This window comes from Phaseolus vulgaris, unplaced genomic scaffold (assembly GCF_000499845.2).
Source record: "Phaseolus vulgaris cultivar G19833 unplaced genomic scaffold, P. vulgaris v2.0 scaffold_73, whole genome shotgun sequence".
Classification (NCBI taxonomy): domain Eukaryota; kingdom Viridiplantae; phylum Streptophyta; class Magnoliopsida; order Fabales; family Fabaceae; genus Phaseolus; species Phaseolus vulgaris.
Genome location: NW_027174123.1, coordinates 20,001 through 47,617, shown reverse-complemented (window position 1 = coordinate 47,617; position 27,617 = coordinate 20,001). Strand labels below are relative to the sequence as shown.

The 27,617-nt window shown below is 37.7% G+C and overlaps 3 protein-coding genes and 1 long non-coding RNA gene across 4 annotated transcripts in view; 2 read left to right on the top strand and 2 right to left on the bottom strand.

Annotated features, from left to right (window-relative positions):
• Positions 1–2,193: 2,193 nt before the first annotated feature.
• LOC137817468 (uncharacterized) lies at positions 2,194–9,849 on the top strand. Its single transcript, XM_068620759.1, has 6 exons — positions 2,194–2,339; positions 2,719–2,775; positions 8,511–8,570; positions 8,659–8,786; positions 9,215–9,482; positions 9,574–9,849. Exons 1-6 carry the CDS (start codon positions 2,295–2,297, stop codon positions 9,721–9,723), a joined length of 708 nt encoding a protein of 235 aa, XP_068476860.1. The 5' UTR covers positions 2,194–2,294; the 3' UTR covers positions 9,724–9,849.
• An 11,308-nt stretch (positions 9,850–21,157) lies between these two features.
• On the top strand, positions 21,158–23,307 carry LOC137817464 (probable ribonuclease P/MRP protein subunit POP5). The gene is made up of 3 exons (XM_068620755.1): positions 21,158–21,419; positions 21,519–21,656; positions 22,885–23,307. The coding sequence occupies exons 1-3, from the start codon at positions 21,242–21,244 to the stop codon at positions 23,031–23,033; spliced, it is 465 nt and encodes a 154-aa protein (XP_068476856.1). The 5' UTR covers positions 21,158–21,241; the 3' UTR covers positions 23,034–23,307.
• A 1,678-nt stretch (positions 23,308–24,985) lies between these two features.
• Positions 24,986–26,126, bottom strand: LOC137817465 (probable ribonuclease P/MRP protein subunit POP5). Its single transcript, XM_068620756.1, has 3 exons — positions 25,699–26,126; positions 25,461–25,598; positions 24,986–25,249 (listed from the first exon to the last, which is right to left on the bottom strand). Exons 1-3 carry the CDS (start codon positions 25,874–25,876, stop codon positions 25,146–25,148), a joined length of 420 nt encoding a protein of 139 aa, XP_068476857.1. The 5' UTR covers positions 25,877–26,126; the 3' UTR covers positions 24,986–25,145.
• Positions 26,127–27,597: 1,471 nt separating this feature from the next.
• LOC137817466 (uncharacterized) overlaps positions 27,598–27,617 on the bottom strand; it is a 1,488-nt gene continuing 1,468 nt past the window's right edge. The window contains exon 2 of the long non-coding RNA XR_011081965.1: positions 27,598–27,617. This exon is cut by the window's right edge and continues 295 nt beyond it. This is a non-coding gene — a long non-coding RNA (uncharacterized lncRNA).

Genomic DNA, 27,617 nt, shown 5'->3' with positions numbered 1-27,617 from the left:
TGTGGGGTGGCAGAGATCATGTAGAACCTGCCTTTCCAATCTTTGAAGGATTGCTGGTACAGGCCCAAGAGCACCCGTCCAACAACCCCGTTCAAGCTCACCCAGGACCTGTCCCCAGGGTTCTTCGCTTCGAAGAAATAGAGAAACACGTCCACAGAGGCGGGAAGCCCGAAGTAGTTGCAAAGAATTTGGAAAGCTGGACGAAAGCCCAGGCGTTCGGGTGAAACTGGCAGGGAGCGATGTTGAGCTCTGTCATCAACTCCTTCTCGAAGAAAGTGAAGGGCAGCCGCAACTTCAGTCTTTTGAAAATCGCGGAGTAGACGAAGGTGAAGGGCACCCCATTGGTGGCCCTATCATCCACGCAGATAGGCATCCCTCGGGGAGGGATGCGTATTCGGATGTTGAAATCGTTCTCCCTATCGATGGCGCAGGAAGGCTCGTCAGGGTCATTGCTCAGCAGGGATGTGAGGTGTCCTTGAGGCAGTAGGGTGGACGTCTCAGCAAGCAATGCCAGGGGAGCCCATTGGTAGACCCTGGCATTGTCGTGGTAGGAGGTTGCGCTAGGAGGTGGCGAAGCTGGTGCACTCGCGGAGGCTGTGCACCAGAAGAGGAAGCAATGACGCGAGCAGTTTGCTTCAAACGAGCCATCGTGAGACAGCTGCAATGGAGGAAAAACGAAAAGTCAGAATGAGTAGAAGAAGAGGAAATGATGTATGGATCGGTGAAAACAAAGAAGGGGAATGAGAAAGAAATGCCCAGGTAAAAGAGAGGAAGGAGGAATAGCAGAAAGCGAAGCAAGGAGCAGGGAAACCCTAGTGCGGGTTGAGTAGAGGAAAGCAGAGAAGATGAATGCATAACGATGAAGGAGATGAATGCAATCGATGGAAATAACCTAAATAGACTGGGAAAGAAGAAAAACCATACCTTTGAGTGATCGCGAGAGTCTTGAAGGTAGGAATCTGAAGAAAGGTGGAAGCGCGGAGAGAAGGTTCGAAAGAAGTCTGAGAGCTAAGTGGAGAAGATGAAGGAACAGTAAAACCCGCGCCTATTTGAAAAGAAGGAAGCGTTAGCGACACTAAGCGCTGGCCGTTTGATGCGTCCACGTGTCGCGAGATCAAGAGAGGGAGTTGAAACGTTAAAGGAAGCCGCACGTGAGGAAAGAAGAAGCGGCACGTGAGATGGCACGCTAGGTGGCACGTGAGCTGGCCCCACATGCCACGTGGACCAAGGGCACAATCACTTAGTCTCTTCACTGAGAACGAGTTCTCAGCTCGAGACTAGGGGGCTTGTGATCCGATCGGTCATCGGTGTTCGATAACGTTAGCAGAAGACGACCGCGTGGACCAATCGCAGGGTGACACGTGGTCAAGGTGACAGATAGATCAGGTGGCGTAGGAACCACGAAGGTGATCGGTGGTCAGTACCAAGTGACCACCGACAGATCAAGTGGAGAAACGCGAGAAGCAATAGAGCACCGATCAGTCATCGGGTGCATTGTCATCGGGGTCTCGTGTTACACGCAGTTAAACTGGGACCAAGGTTCCCAGCGAGAGCGTTACTAATAAACAAATAGAATTAAGAATTTCTTTCTCACATTTCTGATTATACTATTTGGATACCTGACTTACTATAGTTATAAATTTAAATCTAATTTTGTTTTAATGTAGTGATTTTGGAGGTTATTTTCTTTGTTTATGATATTCTTATGCATATGCACTATATATGTATAGTTTTGCATTTTATGTAAAACCATAGGATCTTACCATCCAAGTTAAGATCCCCAATTTACGAGTTTTTAATCTCCTTATCCTAGGTAGAATATTGAGTTTAGCATTGTAAAGGACATCTATCATGTAATGATATAAAACTATTTGAAGCAAAATGCATGCAATCAAGATTGTAAAACTTGAGAGTTCATAGAAACTTGTGAAGGCTTTTGTAAACTTGACTCAAACTTGTAAGAGTTTACTTACCATAAAAAATATTAACAATAAATAACATAGTAATTATACATTTGAACTCCATAATAAAACAATTGTTAAAACAAAAACTTGGCAATAAAACAATACAGTCAACTACAAAAGTAAAGCATCTCGGGTTGTCAATAATACATTTCTACTAAATAAGTTTAAACTACATCAAATAATTAAGAAATAAAATATTATCTCTAATACTTGTTATGGTGAATGTATGATTATTTGGGATTATCTTATTTTGATTTGTAAACTTGTCTTTGTGGTTTGCCGTTATGATGATTTGTTTATACAAGTGTCTAACAAGTTTAATGAATGTAGATGCTAAATCGTCAAGTGGTTAAATCAGAATCTGCTACCATTAAGGTACTCAAATTTGTTTTGTTTATTTTCTTCATATTTATATAAACCTGTGTACCCTATTTCCTATTTAGATTGTAATCTTCAAAATTCTTTAGTTCATTAACACCTTGGTTCTTGTCTCTTTGAAGTCTAGGGCTAAGCCACATAGTCTTAGTTGAGCTGATATTATCTACCTACATACCTACATACCTACATACCTATTTATCTGTATGTCTATTTGTTTACATAGATAGTTAGAAAGATAGATATTTTTATGAAAGAAGTAATTTAAGATGTTGCTTATAAATTTTAATGACTAATCTGGTTCTATTATTCAAAATTTATAGTCTGCTTTGTAATAAATTTATTCAAAAGGCAACCTTATATGTATATGATTGTGCAGATACCTGAACTGGATTTTGAGATTCCACCAGAGGCTCAACGTGGTAGTTTGTCAACGGTACTTCTAATACATATTTCAATTTACTTTGTTGTTTCCCATTCCTGGCAATGACAAGTTTGCTTGTTCAATTTTTTTTTCTGGGTAGGGCAGGGGGTTACCCATTATTTCATTTGTCAGTGAAAATCTCGAGTCTCAACATTGTATTTCTATTTAAGATGGCTAAATTTACTCCGCATGTGTATAATCATCTAGTGAGTAAACATGTCAGTGTCCTTTCTGTTTGGTCGAAACAATTGTTGAATTAAAAAGAAGAGATTGCTATCCTTTTTGTCTTTTTTTTTGTTTGATTTAGTGTAGATTTTTTAAGCTTTTGGTTCGACTCTTGATCATATCATAGGTTTGGCAATTTCTATATGCACCCTTTATTTAGTAGCCAGGAAGATTTTTATTCAATTAAATTAATTGAAACAGTACATCAACTTCTATATATAGAGAACTATAACCCTAAAGTAATTATTACAAAGAGATCTCTAGAATCTTCTATAGCTTCTAACAACTTCTAGTAGTACATTTATATCCTACTAACAACACTCCCCCTTAAGCTGGCGAATGGATATCTATCATTCCCAGTTTGCATGTGAGATCATGAAATTGTTAAGTGGGAAGACCTTTTGTAAACAAGTATGCTAACAAGATGGCACATAAGATGTAATGATAAGGCCACTATCTAGTTTCTCTTTAAGAAAGTGTCGATCTATCTCTATATGTTTGGTCCTATCATGCTGAATTGGATTGTGAGCAATGCTAATAGCTGACTTATTATCACAATAAAGAATCATATACTCTTCACATGCCACTTTAAGATCTTTTAGAATAATTCTCAACCATAATAATTCACATTCCCCTTGTGCCATAACTCAGAATTTAGCCTCTACAGTAGACCTTGCAACAACATTTTGTTTCTTACTTCTACTCACCAAATTTCTAGCAAAAAACATGCAATATCCTAAGGTGGATTTCCTATTTGTGACACCCTTCAAAATTTACATTAGTATACACTTCCATTCTTAATTTTCCATTCCTTTTGAACAATAATCCCCTTCCTGGATTGTCTTCAAATATTGAGGGATTCTATTCACAACTTGTAAATGTCTCTCACTTGGATTAGGCATAAACTGACTAACTACACTTACAACATAGGCTATGTCAGGTCTAGTGTGACCTAAGTAAATGAGCTTCCCCACAAGTCTTTAATATTGACCTTTATTCACAGTAGTTCTGCCTTCATCATTTATAATTTACGGCTTTGTTCTATAGGAACTCTAGTGGTCTTGCAATCAATCTTACTTGTTTATTTTAGAAGATTAAGAGCATACTTTCTTTGGGAGACAAAGATCCCTTTCTTCGAGTAAGCTCAATGTTGTTAAACTCGAGGATAGAAAGAGGATCGGAAAAGAGATAAAATTTTGTAACTCGACCCATAAAGGGTTAGTGGTATATGAAAAATAATGTGAATATGAAAAATAATATTGAATATATAAAATAATTAGACATATATAGTATAATTCGCAAGATTAATGCATAAAATAATTAATAAATTAATAAATATTTAATACAAATAATCTGTCTACGTTAGGTCTTTATATTAGTAAACTGTTGTGCCTTGCTTCCACATTAGGTTTGTGTTTATATTAGTAAACAATGGTGCCTTTAACAAGGCAAGGGAGTAGAAGAAAGGGAAAATAAAGAAGGAACAAAACATGCCTATATAAAAGGCAGTGGGGAGAGGGAGAGGCGCAACGACGAAGAGGTGCGACAACGGAGAGGTGAACAACGGAGGAGCGCGTGATGGAGGGGTGAGTGGCAGAGAGGCGCGGTAACGGAGGTGCGAGTTTGATATTAGGGTTATTCTCGAACATCATTTTCAGAGTTTTTTTTTCAATAGGCTGAGCCGTGACTCCTTGATTCTTTGATCCGGCTACCGACTCGTTAGATCGCTCCGATCCATTTAGGTAGTGATCCACCGTGCGATCCGACACGATTTCTTCTAAAAAATTGCAAGATCGTACAATCTTACGATCTAGATCATGATTTTAACAACATTGAGTAAGCTACTTCTATCCCAAGGAAGTACTTTAATTTCCTAGATCCTTCATTTCAAACTGAGTAGCAATCTTTTCTTTTCAAGATTTGTTTCTCATGTTCATCATCTTCTTAAAGGCATAAATATATTGCTCAATTTTGGTATCAAGCAAGCTTGTCATTTAATCTTGTAAGATTGAAGAGTTTTCAAGATATGATTGCTGCTATAGGTGCTTATGGACCTAATTTGCCAGCTCCTACCTACCATGAGATTAGAGTTCCACTCCTCAATAAGGAAATTGAGTACACTGAAGAATTGTTGAAAGATCATAAATTGCACTGGACTAAGCATGGTTGTTCTATCATGTCAGATGCATGGATTGATTGGAAGCAACGATGTTTGATTAACTTTTTGGTGAGCTCTCTTGTAGGGACAATGTTTGCCAAGTCGATTGATGATTCTAAATTTGTGAAGACAGGAGAAAAACTCTCCGAGATGCTTGATGCCCTTTTGGAGGAGATTTTTAGAAGAAAATGTGGTTGAAGTTATCATAGATAATGGTATTAATTATGTCTTGGTTGGTAAATTATTGGAAGAAAAAAGACATAATCTTTATTGGACTCCTTGTGCTGCCTATTGTATAGATTTGATGCTTGAAGACATTGGAAAAATTCCTTTGTAGTTCCTTGAGTTTATTGAGATAATTTACAAATAAGAGGGAATTGGTAAGACATGCAATTACAAGGTTTTCTACCTCTTATTTATCATTACAAAAGTTGTATCAAAAGAAGGGAAATTTGAGAAAGATTTTCACTTGAAATGAATGGAGCAAGAACAAGCTGTCTAAGGAAGCTAAGGGTAAAGAACCTACACAAATTGTTCTTATGCCTTCATTTCGGAATCATGTTATATTTACTGCCAAAGTCATGACTCCTCTTCTTCATGTACTTTGTTTGATTGATAGAGAGAGAAAAGCAACTATGCGTTATAAATATGAAGCAATGGAGAAAGTCAAGGAAACAATAATGAAGTCATTCAATAACCACGAAAGTAAATACAAGGATGTATTTACAATCATTGATAATAGATGGACATGCCAATTTCGTTGCCCCTTGCATGCAATTGGTCACTTTTTGAATCCAAAGTTCTATTGTCCTAACCCAAAAATGGAATATGATTTGGAAGATACAAATGGATTGTATGCTTGCATTAAGAGGTTGGTGCCAAGTAAAGATGTGCACAAAAAAATTTATTTGACTTGCCTCTTTATAAAAGTTGAAGTGTTCTCTGCCAAAGAATCAAGGAAGACCACAACCCCAGGTGAGACAATTAAACGCTATCTAAATTGGGTTAAGATGTAAATTATATCATATAATGGTTACATTCTAAGTTTTTTTACTTTTATAGCTCAATGGTGGAAGAATTATGGGCACGTAGCTCCCAACTTATAAAAGCTAGCAATTACGATTTTAAGTTTGATATGTAGTTCATCGGAATGTGAGCGCAATTGGAGTTTATTTGAGGAAGTAATAATTATTTCTCATAACATGACTCATTTCATTATTATTTTGTAGAATGTAGAAATAAATTAATTCACATTATACTTGTAGATTCATTGAAAAAAAGGAATAGGCTGTACAAAACGTTGCATGATTTGGTTTACGTAACCAACAACTTGCTCAAAGATACAATATTAGAGATAAAATAGACCCTATTGTATTCAATGGCATGGATGAGTGCAATGAGTGTCATTGTTATCACTTTTCGGTTATGGCGGCGCCATGGCGGAAGACGGTGGCGGATTTTCCGACCACCGCCACAACAAGGCGGTGGTGATGCGGTTTTCCCTTGGAGGTCGCTTTTGGCATCTCAGAAAGCTAACGAAAAACGGAAATATCGTAAAAGGCAGAGAAAAACACTGTGACAACGACCACGAAAGTAACAGCGGCAGCGCACGCTGCGACGATAGCAAAAAATGAAGAAGGGACCTTCGACGCATGAAGAAGATAAAACACCTAAACCTAATTTTGAAAAAACCCTAATAAGTTTGGGCCTTTGGCCCATTCCAACTTTTAACTAATAAAACCCTAAAATCCTCATTATTAAAATAAAATTTGAATGTGCTGCAGCTGCATCAGTTATTTAACCTAATTAAGAGTTCAAAACCTACTTAAATTAAGTTTGGGCCTTTGGCCCATTCCAACGGTTAACTAATAAAACCTTAATTATTCAAATAAAATTTGAATGTGTTGCGGCTACATGAGCTGTTAAACCTAATTAAGAGTTCAAAACCTACCTAAAATTAGTTTTTTTTGGGCCCATTTTTGACCCATTTAAAACATTATACTTATTGCAATCCACAATACATTTTTTTATCTCCGCCACAACACCTTCCGCCATAACCCGTTATGGTTTCTGTTATAACTTTATAAAGGATTTATGGGGTCTCCGATATGATCCGTTATTCAATATCGATAACATTGATGAGTGGTTAGTGGGGCAAGTAGATGATGATGATGATAATGATAATGAAGAGGGGGGAAATGAGTTGGTTTTTGATGATGATTCCACTCTAAATTAGGCAACTGCTTATGAAGCTTTAGATGTTGGAGAACTAATAATTTACACAAGACAAGTAACCAGTAAAAGAAAGCAACCATCAAGTGGTTGTGGTATTGTCATTGGATCTTCTCATGCTTCTAAGAAAGGTCTAGCTGCAACTCCATCCCCAACAAGGAGGGGCAAAGGGAAGATTCAAATCGGGGTTGGGAATGAATTGCATGATAGCTTTGATTTTGAGTTTGAATAATTACTTAACTTTGACTAGAGTTTCTCTGAAGGGGAAGACGGGGGATATGCCCCATTGGATAATATTGAAGAAGAGTCGGATAGTTAGAAACATAAGATAAATATTACCATGTCCAACTATTGGGATACGAGTCCCATTGGCAAGAGTAATGTAATTACCAGGAAAAGAAACACATGACATTAAAAGAGATGAGTGAGGTGTCATATGGTCTGTCGCACCAAAGTCTAGAACTCAAGAGTCCTTGCATAAATTTTAAGAAACATCAAAAGAGGAATTAGAGTTCTTACCAGTCATGGTTACGAAGCAAGTACCACAAGGTGGCTTACTGATAGACTCCATGAGAGATTTTAAACGTTCAATTTCAGCATGTAATGCAGGCATTCCATTGTCAATTGAAGAGGATGAAGGAAGATCATCATTATTTAGTAGAGTTGCCGTGATAAGATAAATAGTAAGAATTTCTTAGTCTCCCTTGTAAGTATAATGAAACATTAACACAAAAAACTTCAGTGACAGTGAAAGGTCGTAGAAATAGGCCCCAACATTGTGAGCTCTAATACTAACTTAAATGAAATAATATGAATGAAAGAAGATTTTTATTCAATTATATTAATTGAAACAAGACATCAACCTTTATATATAGAAAACTTTAACCCTAGAGTAATTATTACAAAGAGATATCTAGAATCTTCTACAACTTCTAACAACTTCTAGTAGTACATTAATATCCTACTAACATGAAGCTTCTACTAGTACATTTAATATCCTACTAACAACAAGGAATGTAAATCGTGGGCATCAGAGAACTCTTAACTTTCTTTTGTGAAAATTCATGAACATTGAACAGTTGAAAATTTGTAATCAAATGATTCAACAATATCTTTTGTTGTGTAATTATAGGTGGAAGGGATACTTATGAGAGCAACTGATGAACTTCAAGCCCTTCAAGAGGAACGCAAAGTACTATTTGTTTCTGCGCTATATTTTTATTTGATGCATGCATTCTTCTTTAAATAACTTAATTAATGTTATGCTTTCTACCCTCTAGAAAGTGGCTCCGGAGACAGCTGGAGCAATTGATCAGTTCTTGGTGAAACTGCGAGCCTGTGCAACAGGAGAATCATGCATCACATTTATTCTTGATGATCCTGTCGGAAACAGCTTTATTGAAAACCCGTAAGAGATTATACCTTGTAGAAGTATTTTTTTTAAATGAGTAAAAGTATTTTTATTAGAGAAGAGATTATAACAATAGAGGCTAAGGTATCCTCACATACAAGTAAATGACAAAAGGTATTCAGTGATAGCATATGAATTAGCAACCTCCTGGATTTGTTGCTCAAGAGTGGAGTGTGGTTTAGTATGTAAAGTGCTGATCTCTGTATGGGCTAAAATTTAGTCACATTGTGCTTGTGCTTGACTTTGGATTGGATACATTCTTTTATGAATCACACCATATTGTACCTTTTAACTTATTTTAAATTGGTCAAGACAAACATGTATTTGTTGGTGAGGCAAACTTGTACCTTCATTTGGTACTTGGTAATATTAGTCCAATGTTTTAGCTAGTACTATTTTAAGTAAATGCAGAACACATTGAATAGGTTTGCACCATCATCTGATCCATCGTTGACGATCAAGTTTTATGAGAGAACTCCTGAGCAGCAAGCATCATTGGGATACCTTGTTGATTCTGCACAGGCTGAAGGAACTCATGTTGATGCCCCGGGAGGCGGAGAAGCTGTGACTACTGATCAAGTGAGGAGAGAACCACATGGATCAGTAGGGGCAACAGCTGGCCATCGTGCCATTGCACAGAGTAACAGTGCAGAAATTGCTGAAGCCTTGTTTCGATATACTGCACCAGAAGAGGTACAATTGCTGAACTATATAGTTCTGTGTACTGAGCTTTGGCCTTATGTGTTTGTTTATTCAATGTCAAGTTGCTGCCTTTTTTTGACAGGTGATGACTTTCCCTTCTACTTGTGGTGCCTGTGCTGCTAGTTGTGAGACTCGAATGTTTGTCACCAGTATCCTCTTAGCACTTTTCATACTTCCCTTGGGATATTGTTTGATTATGTTACATTTCTTTAGAAGGATTCTGTCATTTTAAGCTCGATGTAAAATTTATTGGGTTAAAGAAGATTTATATTGTGTATGCAAGAGTACATAGCTTTGTGGGGTAAAATAAAATTATATAAACTATTGGGGCTTATTTTTTTTTATTCCATGTTTGTATTTCAGTTGAAATTTGGAGCTTTAGCACCTTTTTGATCTGCAAAAAGTGAAATTACATAAAATAGGGGATAGTTTTTCTTTATTTCAACTTCCGTTGTGATTCTATGTTTCATGTATTTCAGTTGAAACTTGAAGCTTAGTGTCATCTACTTGGTGCTGAATAGTTTTTGGATAACCATGTGTTCTATTAAAAATCCTGAACATGATCTATCTACTACATCATGAAGAAAATCATAATCAACTTGATCCACATCATCAAAGAGCACATGCAAAAATCCATGAGGTTAAGTGATTATCACTATCCCTATGTTGTTTTGATCTATAAATTTCTGCTTTATTTTGAAGTGAATCTGGAAGATGAGTCATCTGAGCTTGTCAAGTCAACACAAGAGATTAACAGTGGCTCTCTTAGCAAGATGGGATTCACCAAAATAAGTGGCAAATGGGTGAGCAAAGATGGTGATCATGGTGCTTCACCAAGTGCTGCAGCTGCTGATTTTGATGAAGAATATCAAGCTGCTGACATGGATTTTCATCAAGAAGAGCAACCTGAAACCAATCTAGGTGTTGGAACCAGTGTAGGGAATCAAGGAGATGAAATGTCATCCATGTCTTCTTTTGAAAGATATATGGTCAATAGGCTTGATGGATTTGCCGAGAATCAAAGAAATCTTCATGATTTATGTGTAAGCAACTTCCAGAGTATAGACAACAGATTCAACAGCATGGATACACGGTTCATGACCTTGGATGAATAGATAGAAGTTGTTCAGAATCAAATCTTTGAACTGCAGTATGGCAAGGAAGATTAAAGGAAAAACAACTGGTTGAATTCACGAAACAACCGATTGTTTTAGGTCTTGTAACAGTTTAATTGCTTTTGTTTTAAATTTCTGTATGATCTGGAATAATTATTTTTTTATCTCTTCTTTTTGTCTATTTGTCTTCACAAATAGGGGGAGATTTATGTTGTGTTTTCTTTCATTATCTTTTAATTTCTGCAAAACTCTATGTGGTTTATGGATGTTTAAGTAAGCCTTAGTTCTGCTAGTTTTACTGTTGATATATTGTTTCTGTTTTTAACTCTAACCCTATATCAGAGATACTGTGCTTTGCTTAAACTTTGTCTTGCAGGAACTTTTTCAGATTCAATCAAATCCAACACAAGCAACCAGGGATTTGTCTTCATCAAATAGGGGGAGATTGTTGAATCAAGTGTGTTCAAGCTTTGAAGAATCCAAACCCTTTGAAGGTTGATGGAAGGCTGGTTGTATATGCTTGTTGTTGCTGAGCTGTCTTTAGATAGGATCTGGGGTAGATTAACTGTATAAATCCACTCTTGATTGAATCCAAAGCTTAAGCATTCTCAAAAGATCTAGACTTAAAAGTTTGCGAAAACCCTCTTTAAACCATTCACCCCCTCTAATTTAAAGCCATACATTCTAACACAAAAGAGTCTAAGTCCTTGTGTTGTACCTGTTTTGTTGGTGCCTAAGAAAGATGGCAAGTGGAGAATGTGTTTTGATTGTAGAGCCATCAATAACATCACCATCAAATATAGGCATCCAAATCCTAAACTTGATGAATTGCATAGGTCCACTATATTTTCCAAGATTGATCTTAAAAGCGGATATCACCAAATAAGAATCATAGAAGGTGATGAGTGGAAAATTGCTTTTGAGACCAAATTTGGACTATATAAGTGGTTAGTGATGCCTTTTGGACTCACTAATGCACTTAGCACTTTCATGAGGCTTATGAATAATGCATAGGTAAATATGTAGTAGTTTATTTTGATGATATATTAGTATATAGTCAAAGTCTAAAGTCTTACCTAAGTCGCCTAAAAGAGGTTCTTTTAGTGCTTAGGAAAAATAGTTTGTTTGTTAATATATGTACCGACCAGGTCATCGGGTGTGATGACATGGACAAGAGAAAGGTAGGTGGTCAAGAAGTCAACGTAGTCGCCGTATGTAGAAGCGGCGTTCTGCAGTATAAATAATCGGTTATCGCCGAGATGTGTCACCGCCAAGAGAAGGACATCGCCTAAGCAAGACGCCGCTCAAGTAAGACATCGCCCGAAGAGTCAACCCGCGTGACATCACACGATGGAATAACCCTAAGTTGGGTGGCGGCGCTGTGGGACCCTCCGCACAGAATAAACGATCAAGTCAAAGGGGCACGTAACAATGCCCACGTGCCCATAAAAGATCTCCAAGGAAGGCTGCATGCATGAGACGTTATTAATTAGGGCACCTAAACAGTATGATGGCGTGAGAGATACAACGCTCAAGTTAGAGCCCAAGCGGCCACAAGGTTAATCATTGCACTCCAGATAAGGGAAGTCCATGGTCCAGATACGCTAAGGGCCAGATACGCTAAGATCCTAAGGATAGCGGCGTAAGGACATTCTCCAAGGAACCCTAGATAATAGCAGCAGCGCAAAGGTAAACCCTAGTTTTCACCTATATGAAGGGCGCGAAGAGCCCTAGTAAGGTACGTTTTCACAGTTACACGATTTTTAACCTAGTTCTCAGATAGACATATAGAGGAAAAACCCTAGTTGTTCTTGACGGCGCACCCACTGTGAGCACAAGGCAATTAGGGCAACATAGTTTTAGCCACACAGTTTCAGTCATTGAGATTAGCATACAGTTTCTAGTTACTTCGGTGTTTCTCGCCAGCTGACTTGATCGTCGGAGTGCAAACGGCCACGAGGGCGCCCCTTTGTTCTTCTTTTTCAGGTACTCACAGACGAAGCGGAACGAAGGTGCCCTAGCTCGTTAGAACAAGATACGCATAAAGACGACCCAGGTCAACCGGCCGGAACAATATAGATAAAATCACTTTTTGTGTAGATAGTGTAGTGTTTTTAGGTTTTATAGTCAACAAAAATCGGGTACATGTTCAACAACAAGTGTTCACCTATTCCAGTTGTTCGGAGATAGGGATCAATTTCACATGTCATTCCAATCGTCATTCCATCAACCACCTTTCAACTACTTAATATTTTCATCTCAACAACAATTTTTTGTTGGTCCATCAAATTCCTTTGCAACCTCTACCATAACCCCTCCATCTACCTACAATCCAATGTCATCCATGCAATATTATCGACCAACAATGCCTTCACAGGTGTCCATAAATCAAAGTGAGGACAATGAAGTCGAAGACACTTACGATGACATTCCACCTCCGCTCCTTCCTACCGTTCCATCCGAACAACAACCACAAGGACGACCACGAGGACAACGAAGAAGACCACCCTGTGGCACAGCTTCTCATAGATGACAACTTTTCCTACATTTCTATTTTCTAATCATGTATAAATTTTACTTATTTATTATTTTATAAATATTTTTTAAATGCTACCCCTTTTATTTATAATTATATAAATCATAAATGCTACTTCGTGAACATAATTTTAATTTTTTAAAACAACAAAAAATGTTTAATTTTAACAATATTTAAAAAGTGTTAAATATTTTGTATTTATTGCACAACCTATTTTTAACCCAACACAATTTTTTTTTGTCAAAACAAAATGTAGTTTTAACTTTTTTAATATTATTTATCTATAAAATACAAATTTTCACAACGTTGTTGTCCATTCATGTAATTTTAAATAATTTCTAAATTTTTTTATTTTAAACAAAATTAAATTTTAAAAAAAAATTCAACTGAAATTGTCAACAATTTAAATAAAATATTAGAGTTGTCAAACCAGTGTACACTTTTCTCATATTTTATATAAAGTAAAGTTGTTAATATGTTGGTAACTTTAATTTTTAAAAAAATAAAATAAATGACAGATTAATGAATTTAATTAATGTTATCTATACCATTAACAACTTTAACTCGAAAATATCCATTTTCATAATTTTTTTGTATTTGTTTATTTGTGTAATTTTCAAAATGAATTACACTATTTTGATCAATTTTTTCCAGAAGAAGTAGGGATGCCTTGCATGGGCTTACAACCTCAAATGTAATGAGGCAAATGCTCCCTGCACCCAATTATTTTTAACCTGCACCCAACATATTTTTTTAATTTTAAAAAATGCCCTTAATTCCGGAAATAAAAATCTGGAATTGAAAATAATATATTCCAGAAAAATAAATCCGGAAGTAATTATTAAGTTTCGGAAATAAAAATCCGAAAACAAAAATTAAAATTTTATTTCGGACAAAAAAATCCAGAATTGAAAAATAATACATTCCGGAAAAAAAAATCCACAAAAGAAATAATTGTGTTTCGGAAATGAAAATCCAGAAACAAAAATAAAAAATCCATTCCGGATAAAAAAATCCGTAATATAAAATTTCGTTCCGGAAAAGAATATCCGGAACACATATTTCGAAATTTTTTTTTAAGGACAGTTTCGTCTTTTCCACTGGGATCGGGTGCAGTGATATGGTTCAGGAAGCAATTGCCATGTAATGAAATCTAAATTGTTCAACAAGGGCTTGTTTAAGTTTGACAACGGGGCATAAAAAACTTTTCCAGCAGATACTATTGTGTTTCGGAAATAAAAATCCAAAAAACTCACAATACAAAAAAATGTTTCTAAAAAAAACTGAACATATTCTACATAAGGAGTTCGGAAAACATATTCTACAAAAGGAATGTATTCCATTTTATTTAAGGGCATTTTCTTCTTTTTTTATACTGAAATTGGGAAGTAATTTTAAAACGTTTCATTGTAATTCAGTGTGTTGATTTTGTACAAACTATCAGCAACTGGAAGGAGAAGACCATTAAGCTCCATATACATGCATTGATAATGTGGGGCGTGAAGAATTTGCTGGTAAAAGACTAAATCGAGATACCATACATTCCACGCTCTGCATAACCTTGCTAAGACTGGACTTATATATTAGCATGGTTATAATGTTTATAACTACTCCTCTTTTACGAGTACTGGATAATTTTCTTACAGAGCTGGAATTTATGGATTAGTTTTTTGTCGTTATTTTTCTCACAATACCAAATGACAACTAATACATTTTGAATGACAATTATTACAAAACAAAAGTTATAATTATAGATTTAAATAATGAAAATCTTTTTATTCCTACGTGAAAAACATTATATTTGGTTTAAATCACTTTTCATTAAAAGTATTAAAAAAATTAGAAATTAATTTTCCACCAATCATGAGTAACAAGTTGCAAATAACCTGAAAAATTTCAATGAGACACTAGTTGAAGGCCAAAATACTCAGTGTTCCAAAACTTTGATCTTGTTGAGACAAGAATTCATGCCATCAGAATCGGCAGTAGAGAATCGATCACCAACCATGAGTTTGTACTGTTCAAAGTCTCGGCCTCTCGGCCAAGTCTTCTAAGGTCTCGGCCTCTCGGTCGTCTCGGCCAACTCTTGTAAGGTCTCGGCCATACCGGTACACTTGCCCCCCAGGCTCAAGGGCAGATGGCATGAATTCTTGTCTCAACAAGATCAAAGTTTTGGAACACTGAGTATTTTGGCCTTCAACTAGTGTCTCATTGAAATTTTTCAGGTTATTTGCAACTTGTTTGCGTTCAATCACAAGTTGCCTCAGAATTCTTCTAGGTTAAATTTTAATCTCTCTAATCATAGGGTATTTGTTCTCTCTGTGAGTTCAGTGCATTTCTGAGTTTACTGGTTATAGTAACTAGTGTATGTTATAGTTACAAGTTTCTTCCGTGAGAGAAGTGTCCTGGGAAAATATGTAAATTTGCGCCTTTGTAAAATAATACTAGATAGATTATTTCTGGTTATAGGAGACATAATTTGCGCCACCAAGTCTCAATGCTTGGCCGACTTTTCGGCCGACCGACTGCCCCCTTGCTCGATTAACATCGCAAGTTCCGGCCGACCACCCACCAAACTTGCTCGATTAACATCGCAAGTAATGGCTGAACGACTGCCCGCTTTTTCGATTAACATCGCAAGTGCCGGCCGACCACCCACCAAACTTGCTCGATGACATTGCAAGTTTGGCCGAACGCCCCCTCGCTCGATTAACATCGCAAGTATTGGCCGAACGATTGCCCGCTTGCTCGATTAACATCGCAAGTTCCGGCCGATCGCTCACCTAATTTGCTCGATTAACATCGCAAGTGCGGGCCGACTGCTCACCAAACTTGATCGATGACATTGCAAGTATTGGACTCACTAATGCACTTAGCACTTTCATGAGGCTTATGAATAATGCATAGGTAAATATGTAGTAGTTTATTTTGATGATATATTAGTATATAGTCAAAGTCTAAAGTCTTACCTAAGTCGCCTAAAAGAGGTTCTTTTAGTGCTTAGGAAAAATAGTTTGTTTGTTAATATATGTACCGACCAGGTCATCGGGTGTGATGACATGGACAAGAGAAAGGTAGGTGGTCAAGAAGTCAACGTAGTCGCCGTATGTAGAAGCGGCGTTCTGCAGTATAAATAATCGGTTATCGCCGAGATGTGTCACCGCCAAGAGAAGGACATCGCCTAAGCAAGACGCCGCTCAAGTAAGACATCGCCCGAAGAGTCAACCCGCGTGACATCACACGATGGAATAACCCTAAGTTGGGTGGCGGCGCTGTGGGACCCTCCGCACAGAATAAACGATCAAGTCAAAGGGGCACGTAACAATGCCCACGTGCCCATAAAAGATCTCCAAGGAAGGCTGCATGCATGAGACGTTATTAATTAGGGCACCTAAACAGTATGATGGCGTGAGAGATACAACGCTCAAGTTAGAGCCCAAGCGGCCACAAGGTTAATCATTGCACTCCAGATAAGGGAAGTCCATGGTCCAGATACGCTAAGGGCCAGATACGCTAAGATCCTAAGGATAGCGGCGTAAGGACATTCTCCAAGGAACCCTAGATAATAGCAGCAGCGCAAAGGTAAACCCTAGTTTTCACCTATATGAAGGGCGCGAAGAGCCCTAGTAAGGTACGTTTTCACAGTTACACGATTTTTAACCTAGTTCTCAGATAGACATATAGAGGAAAAACCCTAGTTGTTCTTGACGGCGCACCCACTGTGAGCACAAGGCAATTAGGGCAACATAGTTTTAGCCACACAGTTTCAGTCATTGAGATTAGCATACAGTTTCTAGTTACTTCGGTGTTTCTCGCCAGCTGACTTGATCGTCGGAGTGCAAACGGCCACGAGGGCGCCCCTTTGTTCTTCTTTTTCAGGTACTCACAGACGAAGCGGAACGAAGGTGCCCTAGCTCGTTAGAACAAGATACGCATAAAGACGACCCAGGTCAACCGGCCGGAACAATATAGATAAAATCACTTTTTGTGTAGATAGTGTAGTGTTTTTAGGTTTTATAGTCAACAAAAATCGGGTACATGTTCAACAACAAGTGTTCACCTATTCCAGTTGTTCGGAGATAGGGATCAATTTCACATGTCATTCCAATCGTCATTCCATCAACCACCTTTCAACTACTTAATATTTTCATCTCAACAACAATTTTTTGTTGGTCCATCAAATTCCTTTGCAACCTCTACCATAACCCCTCCATCTACCTACAATCCAATGTCATCCATGCAATATTATCGACCAACAATGCCTTCACAGGTGTCCATAAATCAAAGTGAGGACAATGAAGTCGAAGACACTTACGATGACATTCCACCTCCGCTCCTTCCTACCGTTCCATCCGAACAACAACCACAAGGACGACCACGAGGACAACGAAGAAGACCACCCTGTGGCACAGCTTCTCATAGATGACAACTTTTCCTACATTTCTATTTTCTAATCATGTATAAATTTTACTTATTTATTATTTTATAAATATTTTTTAAATGCTACCCCTTTTATTTATAATTATATAAATCATAAATGCTACTTCGTGAACATAATTTTAATTTTTTAAAACAACAAAAAATGTTTAATTTTAACAATATTTAAAAAGTGTTAAATATTTTGTATTTATTGCACAACCTATTTTTAACCCAACACAATTTTTTTTGTCAAAACAAAATGTAGTTTTAACTTTTTAATATTATTTATCTATAAAATACAAATTTTCACAACGTTGTTGTCCATTCATGTAATTTTAAATAATTTCTAAATTTTTTTATTTTAAACAAAATTAAATTTTAAAAAAAAATTCAACTGAAATTGTCAACAATTTAAATAAAATATTAGAGTTGTCAAACCAGTGTACACTTTTCTCATATTTTATATAAAGTAAAGTTGTTAATATGTTGGTAACTTTAATTTTTAAAAAAATAAAATAAATGACAGATTAATGAATTTAATTAATGTTATCTATACCATTAACAACTTTAACTCGAAAATATCCATTTTCATAATTTTTTTGTATTTGTTTATTTGTGTAATTTTCAAAATGAATTACACTATTTTGATCAATTTTTTCCAGAAGAAGTAGGGATGCCTTGCATGGGCTTACAACCTCAAATGTAATGAGGCAAATGCTCCCTGCACCCAATTATTTTTAACCTGCACCCAACATATTTTTTTAATTTTAAAAAATGCCCTTAATTCCGGAAATAAAAATCTGGAATTGAAAATAATATATTCCAGAAAAATAAATCCGGAAGTAATTATTAAGTTTCGGAAATAAAAATCCGAAAACAAAAATTAAAATTTTATTTCGGACAAAAAAATCCAGAATTGAAAAATAATACATTCCGGAAAAAAAAATCCACAAAAGAAATAATTGTGTTTCGGAAATGAAAATCCAGAAACAAAAATAAAAAATCCATTCCGGATAAAAAAATCCGTAATATAAAATTTCGTTCCGGAAAAGAATATCCGGAACACATATTTCGAAATTTTTTTTTAAGGACAGTTTCGTCTTTTCCACTGGGATCGGGTGCAGTGATATGGTTCAGGAAGCAATTGCCATGTAATGAAATCTAAATTGTTCAACAAGGGCTTGTTTAAGTTTGACAACGGGGCATAAAAAACTTTTCCAGCAGATACTATTGTGTTTCGGAAATAAAAATCCAAAAAACTCACAATACAAAAAAATGTTTCTAAAAAAAACTGAACATATTCTACATAAGGAGTTCGGAAAACATATTCTACAAAAGGAATGTATTCCATTTTATTTAAGGGCATTTTCTTCTTTTTTTATACTGAAATTGGGAAGTAATTTTAAAACGTTTCATTGTAATTCAGTGTGTTGATTTTGTACAAACTATCAGCAACTGGAAGGAGAAGACCATTAAGCTCCATATACATGCATTGATAATGTGGGGCGTGAAGAATTTGCTGGTAAAAGACTAAATCGAGATACCATACATTCCACGCTCTGCATAACCTTGCTAAGACTGGACTTATATATTAGCATGGTTATAATGTTTATAACTACTCCTCTTTTACGAGTACTGGATAATTTTCTTACAGAGCTGGAATTTATGGATTAGTTTTTTGTCGTTATTTTTCTCACAATACCAAATGACAACTAATACATTTTGAATGACAATTATTACAAAACAAAAGTTATAATTATAGATTTAAATAATGAAAATCTTTTTATTCCTACGTGAAAAACATTATATTTGGTTTAAATCACTTTTCATTAAAAGTATTAAAAAAATTAGAAATTAATTTTCCACCAATCATGAGTAACAAGTTGCAAATAACCTGAAAAATTTCAATGAGACACTAGTTGAAGGCCAAAATACTCAGTGTTCCAAAACTTTGATCTTGTTGAGACAAGAATTCATGCCATCAGAATCGGCAGTAGAGAATCGATCACCAACCATGAGTTTGTACTGTTCAAAGTCTCGGCCTCTCGGCCAAGTCTTCTAAGGTCTCGGCCTCTCGGTCGTCTCGGCCAACTCTTGTAAGGTCTCGGCCATACCGGTACACTTGCCCCCCAGGCTCAAGGGCAGATGGCATGAATTCTTGTCTCAACAAGATCAAAGTTTTGGAACACTGAGTATTTTGGCCTTCAACTAGTGTCTCATTGAAATTTTTCAGGTTATTTGCAACTTGTTTGCGTTCAATCACAAGTTGCCTCAGAATTCTTCTAGGTTAAATTTTAATCTCTCTAATCATAGGGTATTTGTTCTCTCTGTGAGTTCAGTGCATTTCTGAGTTTACTGGTTATAGTAACTAGTGTATGTTATAGTTACAAGTTTCTTCCGTGAGAGAAGTGTCCTGGGAAAATATGTAAATTTGCGCCTTTGTAAAATAATACTAGATAGATTATTTCTGGTTATAGGAGACATAATTTGCGCCACCAAGTCTCAATGCTTGGCCGACTTTTCGGCCGACCGACTGCCCCCTTGCTCGATTAACATCGCAAGTTCCGGCCGACCACCCACCAAACTTGCTCGATTAACATCGCAAGTAATGGCTGAACGACTGCCCGCTTTTTCGATTAACATCGCAAGTGCCGGCCGACCACCCACCAAACTTGCTCGATGACATTGCAAGTTTGGCCGAACGCCCCCTCGCTCGATTAACATCGCAAGTATTGGCCGAACGATTGCCCGCTTGCTCGATTAACATCGCAAGTTCCGGCCGATCGCTCACCTAATTTGCTCGATTAACATCGCAAGTGCGGGCCGACTGCTCACCAAACTTGATCGATGACATTGCAAGTATTGGACGAACGCCCGCTTGCTCGATTAACATCGCAAGTACTGGCCGAACGATTGCCCGCTTGCTCGATTAACATCGCAAGTTCCGGCCGAATGCTCACCAAATTTGCTCGATTAACATCGCAAGTATTGATCGACCGACTTCCCGCTTGCTCGACTATCATCGCAAGTAATGGTCGGCCGCCCACTACATTTGCTCGATTAACATCGCAAGTAAGCTGGCCACCTATCCTTAGTTGTTCGATTAAAGATCACAATTAAATGGCCGATCGCCCGTACTTGTTCGATTAAAATCACAATTAAAAGGCCGACCGCCTGAGTCCAACTTATTTGATCACACCCTGGGTCACGTCACACCTCGAGAAATGGAATAACCGCATGATCAAGGGAAACCGACCGACACCCATCATTAAAGACTCATCGGACATATCTAACACATCTGCCCTTGAGCCTGGGGGGCAAGTGTACCGGTATGGCCGAGACCTTAGAAGAGTTGGCCGAGACGACCGAGATGCCGAGACCTTAAAAGACTTGGCCGAGAGGCCGAGACCTGATAAGGCTTGGCCGAGACGGCCGAGAGGCCAAGACCTTAGAAGACTTGGCCGAGAGGCCGAGACGAGGCCACACCGAGAAAACTTTGTGCTCTATCACAACTCAAAACACGTGTGCGCACTATTGGGCTTCATGACTCAAAGCCCATTAAAAGACCCGGCCCGTATTTCCTGATCTGACATTATCTTCCTGGGTTTCTTTTTCTTCCTTCCATCGATGCTTTGTGTTCTGGGAATTCGAATCTTCAATTTGCCTCAGCGCGAAGGATCATGGTGGGATTCAGAAACAGATACATGGTGATGGAGGTTTTTGTCAACCCTAATAGAGACAAAGTGGGCAATGATTCTATTATAATTACACAGTTTAATGTCTCCAAAGCTGTGAAAGACAGCCTTTTGGAGAATTTTGGGGAGTGTGGTTTGGCTTCATCGTTGGGATCATTCCAAGGTAAGTGCTAATTTGTTTGATTTCATGCTTTTTTTTTTTTAATTCTACACAATTTGATTTTGATCGTATTAACATTTGCTTTTTGTTTTTTGTGTACAGTTAAGTATGTGAATTCAATTACCCATGTGTGTATAATTCGCGTATCAAGAGAGGACTATCAGAAAGTATGGTCTGCCATTACAATGGTCACAAACATTGCAAACTGCCCCGTCATGTTTAATTTGCTGGATTTGTCTGGTAAACAAAAATAAAATCCTGCTTCGTTGGTTTTTTTTTGTTTAATTTCTTTGGAAATATATTGGAATTGAACAAGGGAGAAAAGAAAAAAAGTGTGTGCTAGATATGATCAGTGTTGTCAAGATCGCGAGTTAACTCGCCGATCTTGCGCTTTTACGATCTTTTTAGGCAAAAACGAGTTGGATCGGAGGTGGGATCAGACCCTCTCTGGATCGGAGCGATCCAGTGATCTAAGTGTTGGATCGATCTATGAGCTTCCGCGATCCATGACGCGGTCCAGAAAAAACCCTAATGCGCCGCTCGTGCTCGCCGCCGCCTTCGCGCACCACCGCAAACGTATGTTGTGACGTCGGCGAAGCATGAAGAAGGAGCTGTGGCGACGGCGCCGCGCATAAGGAAGGAGGAGTTGCGACGGCGCCGCGCATAAGGAAGGAAAAGATGCTGCAGCACATGCCTAAACCTAAATTTTAAGAGTCATAACTTTGGGCCTAAGGCCCATTTCAATTTTAACCTAATAAAACCTAATTCAAAATTTAAATATGGAATGTACTCTGTTATGTGCAGCTGGAATCCTAAATAAAATTCACAGCTTCTGCTCTGGAACCCTAAATAAAATTAACAGCTTACTCAAAATTAGGTTTTTTAGGCCCATTTAAAAAATTACAATTATTTTTATCTCCAACACATTTTCTTATCCTAAATAAAAATCATAGCTGACTCAAAATTATGTATTTGGACCGTTTCATGAATTATCTTATGCATAGAAACTCGAATAGTAACTCTTCCGACTCGAGTTACGATCTCCGAGTTACGAGTTTTTGTTCCCTCTCTGATCCGGATCCGAGTTACGAGTTTGACAACATTGTTTGGGAGGGAAATTGGTTTGCAATAATTTGATATATGCAATTGTTGGGGTGACATGGACTGTGTGCTGCAGTCATATGTATATATAGATTAGTTATGCATTGCTTTTCTTACTTCCCAGTGCGGGTTAGGAGGGATAAGGATTTTATTTAAATCATTTATGCATTGTGTTGATGTATAAAGCATTATGTTTACAGCAATATGAATGAAACTCCAAAATTTTTTGGCATTTTTTATCAATTTGATTGCATCTAACTAGCCATTGGCCGTATTCATGATTTAAACATTTTCTTTCGCTTAAAGATTTGATGTTTAACATAAAATTATTATATATCCTGATATGAAATGTTAACTTGTGCTTCAGGAAGTATAAGGGCTTGTAAAAATGCTGCCTTGAAGTGTGAGGAATCAAAGTTTGAACATTACAAACTCATGGTTGGTGATCGATTCTCTACTGCCGATTCTGATGGCATGAATTCTTGTCTCAACAAGATCAAAGTTTTGGAACACTGAATATTTGGCCTTCAACTAGTGTCTCATTGAAATTTTTCAGGTTATTTGCAACTTGTTTGCGTTCAATCACAAGTTGCCTCAGAATTCTAGGTTAAATTTTAATCTCTCTAATCATAGGGTATTTGTTCTCTCTGTGAGTTCAGTGCATTTCTGAGTTTACTGGTTATAGTAACTAGTGTATGTTATAGTTACAAGTTTCTTCCGTGAGAGAAGTGTCCTGGGAAAATATGTAAATTTGCGCCTTTGTAAAATAATACTAGATAGATTATTTCTAGTTATAGGAGACATAATTTGCGCCACCAAGTCTCAATGCTTGGCCGACTTTTCGGCCGACCGACTGCCCCCTTGCTCGATTAACATCGCAAGTTCCGGCCGACCACCCACCAAACTTGCTCGATTAACATCGCAAGTAATGGCTGAACGACTGCCCGCTTTTTCGATTAACATCGCAAGTGCCGGCCGACCACCCACCAAACTTGCTCGATGACATTGCAAGTTTGGCCGAACGCCCCCTTGCTCGATTAACATCGCAAGTATTGGCCGAACGATTGCCCGCTTGCTCGATTAACATCGCAAGTTCCGGCCGATCTCTCACCTAATTTGCTCGATTAACATCGCAAGTGCCGGCCGACTTCCCACCAAACTTGCTCGATGACATTGCAAGTATTGGACGAACGCCCTCTTGCTCGATTAACATCGCAAGTTCCGGCGAACGCTCTCCAAATTTGCTCGATTAACATCGCAAGTATTGACCAACCGACTTCCCGCTTGCTCGACTATCATCGCAAGTAATGGTCGGCCGCCCACTACACTTGCTCGATTAACATCGCAAGTAAGCTGGCCACCTATCCTTAGTTGTTCGATTAAACATCACAATTAAATGGCCGATCGCCCGTTCTTGTTCGATTAAAATCACAATTAAAAGGCCGACCGCCCTAGTCCAACTTATTTGTTCACACCCTGGGTCACGTCACACCTCGAGAAATGGAATAACCGCACGATCAAGGGAAATCGACCGACACCCATCATTAAAGACTCATCGGACATATCTAACACATCTGCCCTTGAGCCTGGGGGGCAAGTGTACCGGTATGGCCGAGACCTTAGAAGACTTGGCCGAGAGGCCGAGACCTTGGAAGGCTTGGCCGAGACGGCCGAGAGGCCAAGACCTTAGAAGACTTGGCCGAGAGGCCGAGACGAGGCCACACCGAGAAAACTGTGTGCTCTATCACAACTCAAAACACGTGTGCGCACTATTGGGCTTCATGACTCAAAGCCCATTAAAAGACCCGGCCCGTATTCCCTGATCTGACATTATCTTCCAGGGTTTCTTTTTCTTCCTTCCATCGATGCGTTGTGTTCTGGGAATTCGAATCTTCAATTTGCCTCAGCGCGAAGGATCATGGTGGGATTCAGAAACAGATACATGGTGATGGAGGTTTTTGTCAACCCTAATAGAGATAAAGTGGGCAATGATTCTATTATAATTACACAGTTTAATGTCTCCAAAGCTGTGAAAGACAGCCTTTTGGAGAATTTTGGGGAGTGTGGTTTGGCTTCATCGTTGGGATCATTCCAAGGTAAGTGCTAATTTGTTTGATTTCATGCTTTTTTTTTTTTAATTCTACACAATTTGATTTTGTAGCACACATATCCCTAAACACTAATCTATATATACATATGACTGCAGCACACAGTCCATGTCACCCCAACAATTGCATATATCAAATTATTGCAAACCAATTTCCCTCCCAAAGCTCCACTCCCCTCATAATAGGAAGCCTAATATCCAAAACCTCAATTTTCATTCAATAGTTATAATACACATGCTTTTTGTTTTCACATTGATACCCTGATGTCTTTTGTTTTCACATTGGTACCCTGAGGTCTTTTGTTTTCACAGTTAGTAGCTTTGTTTTAATAATAAATTTCATCGTAAATCATAACCCCATAGCAAGATAGGCTCAGCATTCTATTGAAATAAAAATTTCATCGTAAATGTACAAGTTATGAAAATACGAAGTCATTCTTTTGTTGTTGAAAGATAAAGACGAGCGACAGCATAATAAACAAAGGTTTTCTGACAACAGTAGTGCCGCAAATAACAGGATTCTAAATCGAAATCTGGACCAATTTGTTTATGGTATGATCACAAAGCAGACCCTCCAGGGTAATGAAATCCTTCCAAGGGGCTAACCTCTCTATACATTTTTTTTCTGATACACGTAGACATGAGGATCAAACTGAATAGAAAAAAAAAAGCAATAGCACAATGCAAAATTTCCGATTTTTTCACAATTTTCCTTTTCCACGAGATATCATATCTAGCACACACTTTTTTTCTTTTCTCCCTTGTTCAATTCCAATACATTTCCAAAGAAATTAACCAAAAAAAAACCAACGAAGCAGGATTTTATTTTTGTTTACCAGACAAATCCAGCAAATTAAACATGACGGGGCAGTTTGCAATGTTTGTGACCATTGTAATGGCAGACCATACTTTCTGATAGTCCTCTCTTGATACCCGAATTATACACACATTGGTAATTGAATTCACATACTTAACTGTACACAAAAAACAAAAAGCAAATGTTAATACGATCAAAATCAAATTGTGTAGAATTAAAAAAAAAAGAAGCATGAAATTAAACAAATTAGCACTTACCTTGGAATGATCCCAACGATGAAGCCAAACCACACTCCCCAAAATTCTCCAAAAGGCTGTCTTTCACAGCTTTGGAGACATTAAACTGTGTAATTATAATAGAATCATTGCCCACTTTGTCTCTATTAGGGTTGACAAAAACCTCCATCACCATGTATCTGTTTCTGAATCCCACCATGATCCTTCGCGCTGAGGCAAATTGAAGATTCGAATTCCCAGAACACAAAGCATCGATGGAAGGAAGAAAAAGAAACCCTAGAAGATAATGTCAGATCAGGAAATACGGGCCGGGTCTTTTAATGGGCTTTGAGTCATGAAGCCCAATAGTGCGCACACGTGTTTTGAGTTGTGATAGAGCACAAAGTTTTCTCGGTGTGGCCTCGTTTATCTCTCCTCGTATTACGCGTCGTTTTGAAATTTTGAAAATCATAGAGTTAGTGAGTAAGTGGCGCCCTTAAAACATGTGAGTGGAAAATATCCGTTGCGGGACACGTGCACAAGCAAATTCAATAAACAAACATATTTTATTATTTTTACTTTCTTTCCAATGTCGTATTTTCAATGCTTTAAGTTAACGTAGTTCAATAAATTTATAATCTTTTTATTTATTTTCATATTTCAAAACTTTCTTAAATTATACTAAAATTTTGCTGAATTTATTAATTATTAAATTTGTATAGATAAACGGTAAATAGATAAAGTGGGTCTAGATAGTATCTCAGATTAGTTATATAATTTCGGTGCTCCTCACTTCAAATTTTCTTCTTAAATTGTTGATCGAAGTTGACTTGAAGAAGGTACTCCGACAAGTAAGTACTCTGTGTTAAAAGTATATAGTGAAAACTGATTAAAGTGTATATTATACTTCTAAAGAATGTTTATTTATAGTGTTTAGTCATGAGTATTTGCTATAATGGACCGAATCAGTGTTAGCTGATTTCTATCATAATCTCTAATTTATCTGGAGGTATATTGGTAAAATAGTATATTTGGAAAGTGTTCCTGCTAGGGAGATGGGACCTAGAGAACTATTGAAGTCTTCTTCTCCTTCCCTCGGTCGGTCAGGTGACTGGGTGGTGAGCTGAGATTCTTCTCGTCCTCCTGCTTATCCTTCGGCACTCGGCGCTCGGTCGTCGGGTGAACACCGGATGGTGGGGGTACCTGTGAAGGCACTCCGACGCTCAAGTCAGTAAAGCGGGTGGTCAGCTCTCAGGTAGGCAAATCGTAATAAATGACATACCTTACTCCTTGGGATGCATGCTATTTATATTATTCTGGTGGGCCTACCTTGTTGGGCCCGTTTATCGGGGTGGATACCGCTTAGGGTTGCATTACCTAATTCTTGATGATGGATTAGCTTCACTGATCTCGGTTTGAGCGTTAATTGTAATGGGGTTCGGCCATCGGCCAAATTCTCATGGTGAGGGCCGGCCATCGGCCAAATACCCGTGGCCTTCGGCCTTCTCAGTTGAGTCTTCAACGGTCTCGGTCGCTCCTAAGGGAGAACATTTGCAATGTGATGTTGATGCTCCAGAAGGGGAGCTGAGAGAATTGAAGTTTCATCTAACAAGTGATAACGAATACAAGCTCTAATTTACTTCAAGCAAAACATTCATTAGAGTGTTTGCTTACTATAAACCAGACCAATAAATCATTAAGAAGATGCATCTGTTCCTATACATCTAGAAAATTGAAGTGAAAGAATGGAAGAAACTTGCTGCAGGCTATATAAAAGAGAAAAAGTTTCCCTATGCAATTATGTCTCCTATAACTAGAAATAATCTATCTAGTATTATTTTACAAAGGCACAAATTTACATATTTTCCCAGGACACTTCTCTCACGGAAGAAACTTGTAACTATAACATACACTAGTTACTATAACATACACTAGTTACTATAACCAGTAAACTCAGAAAT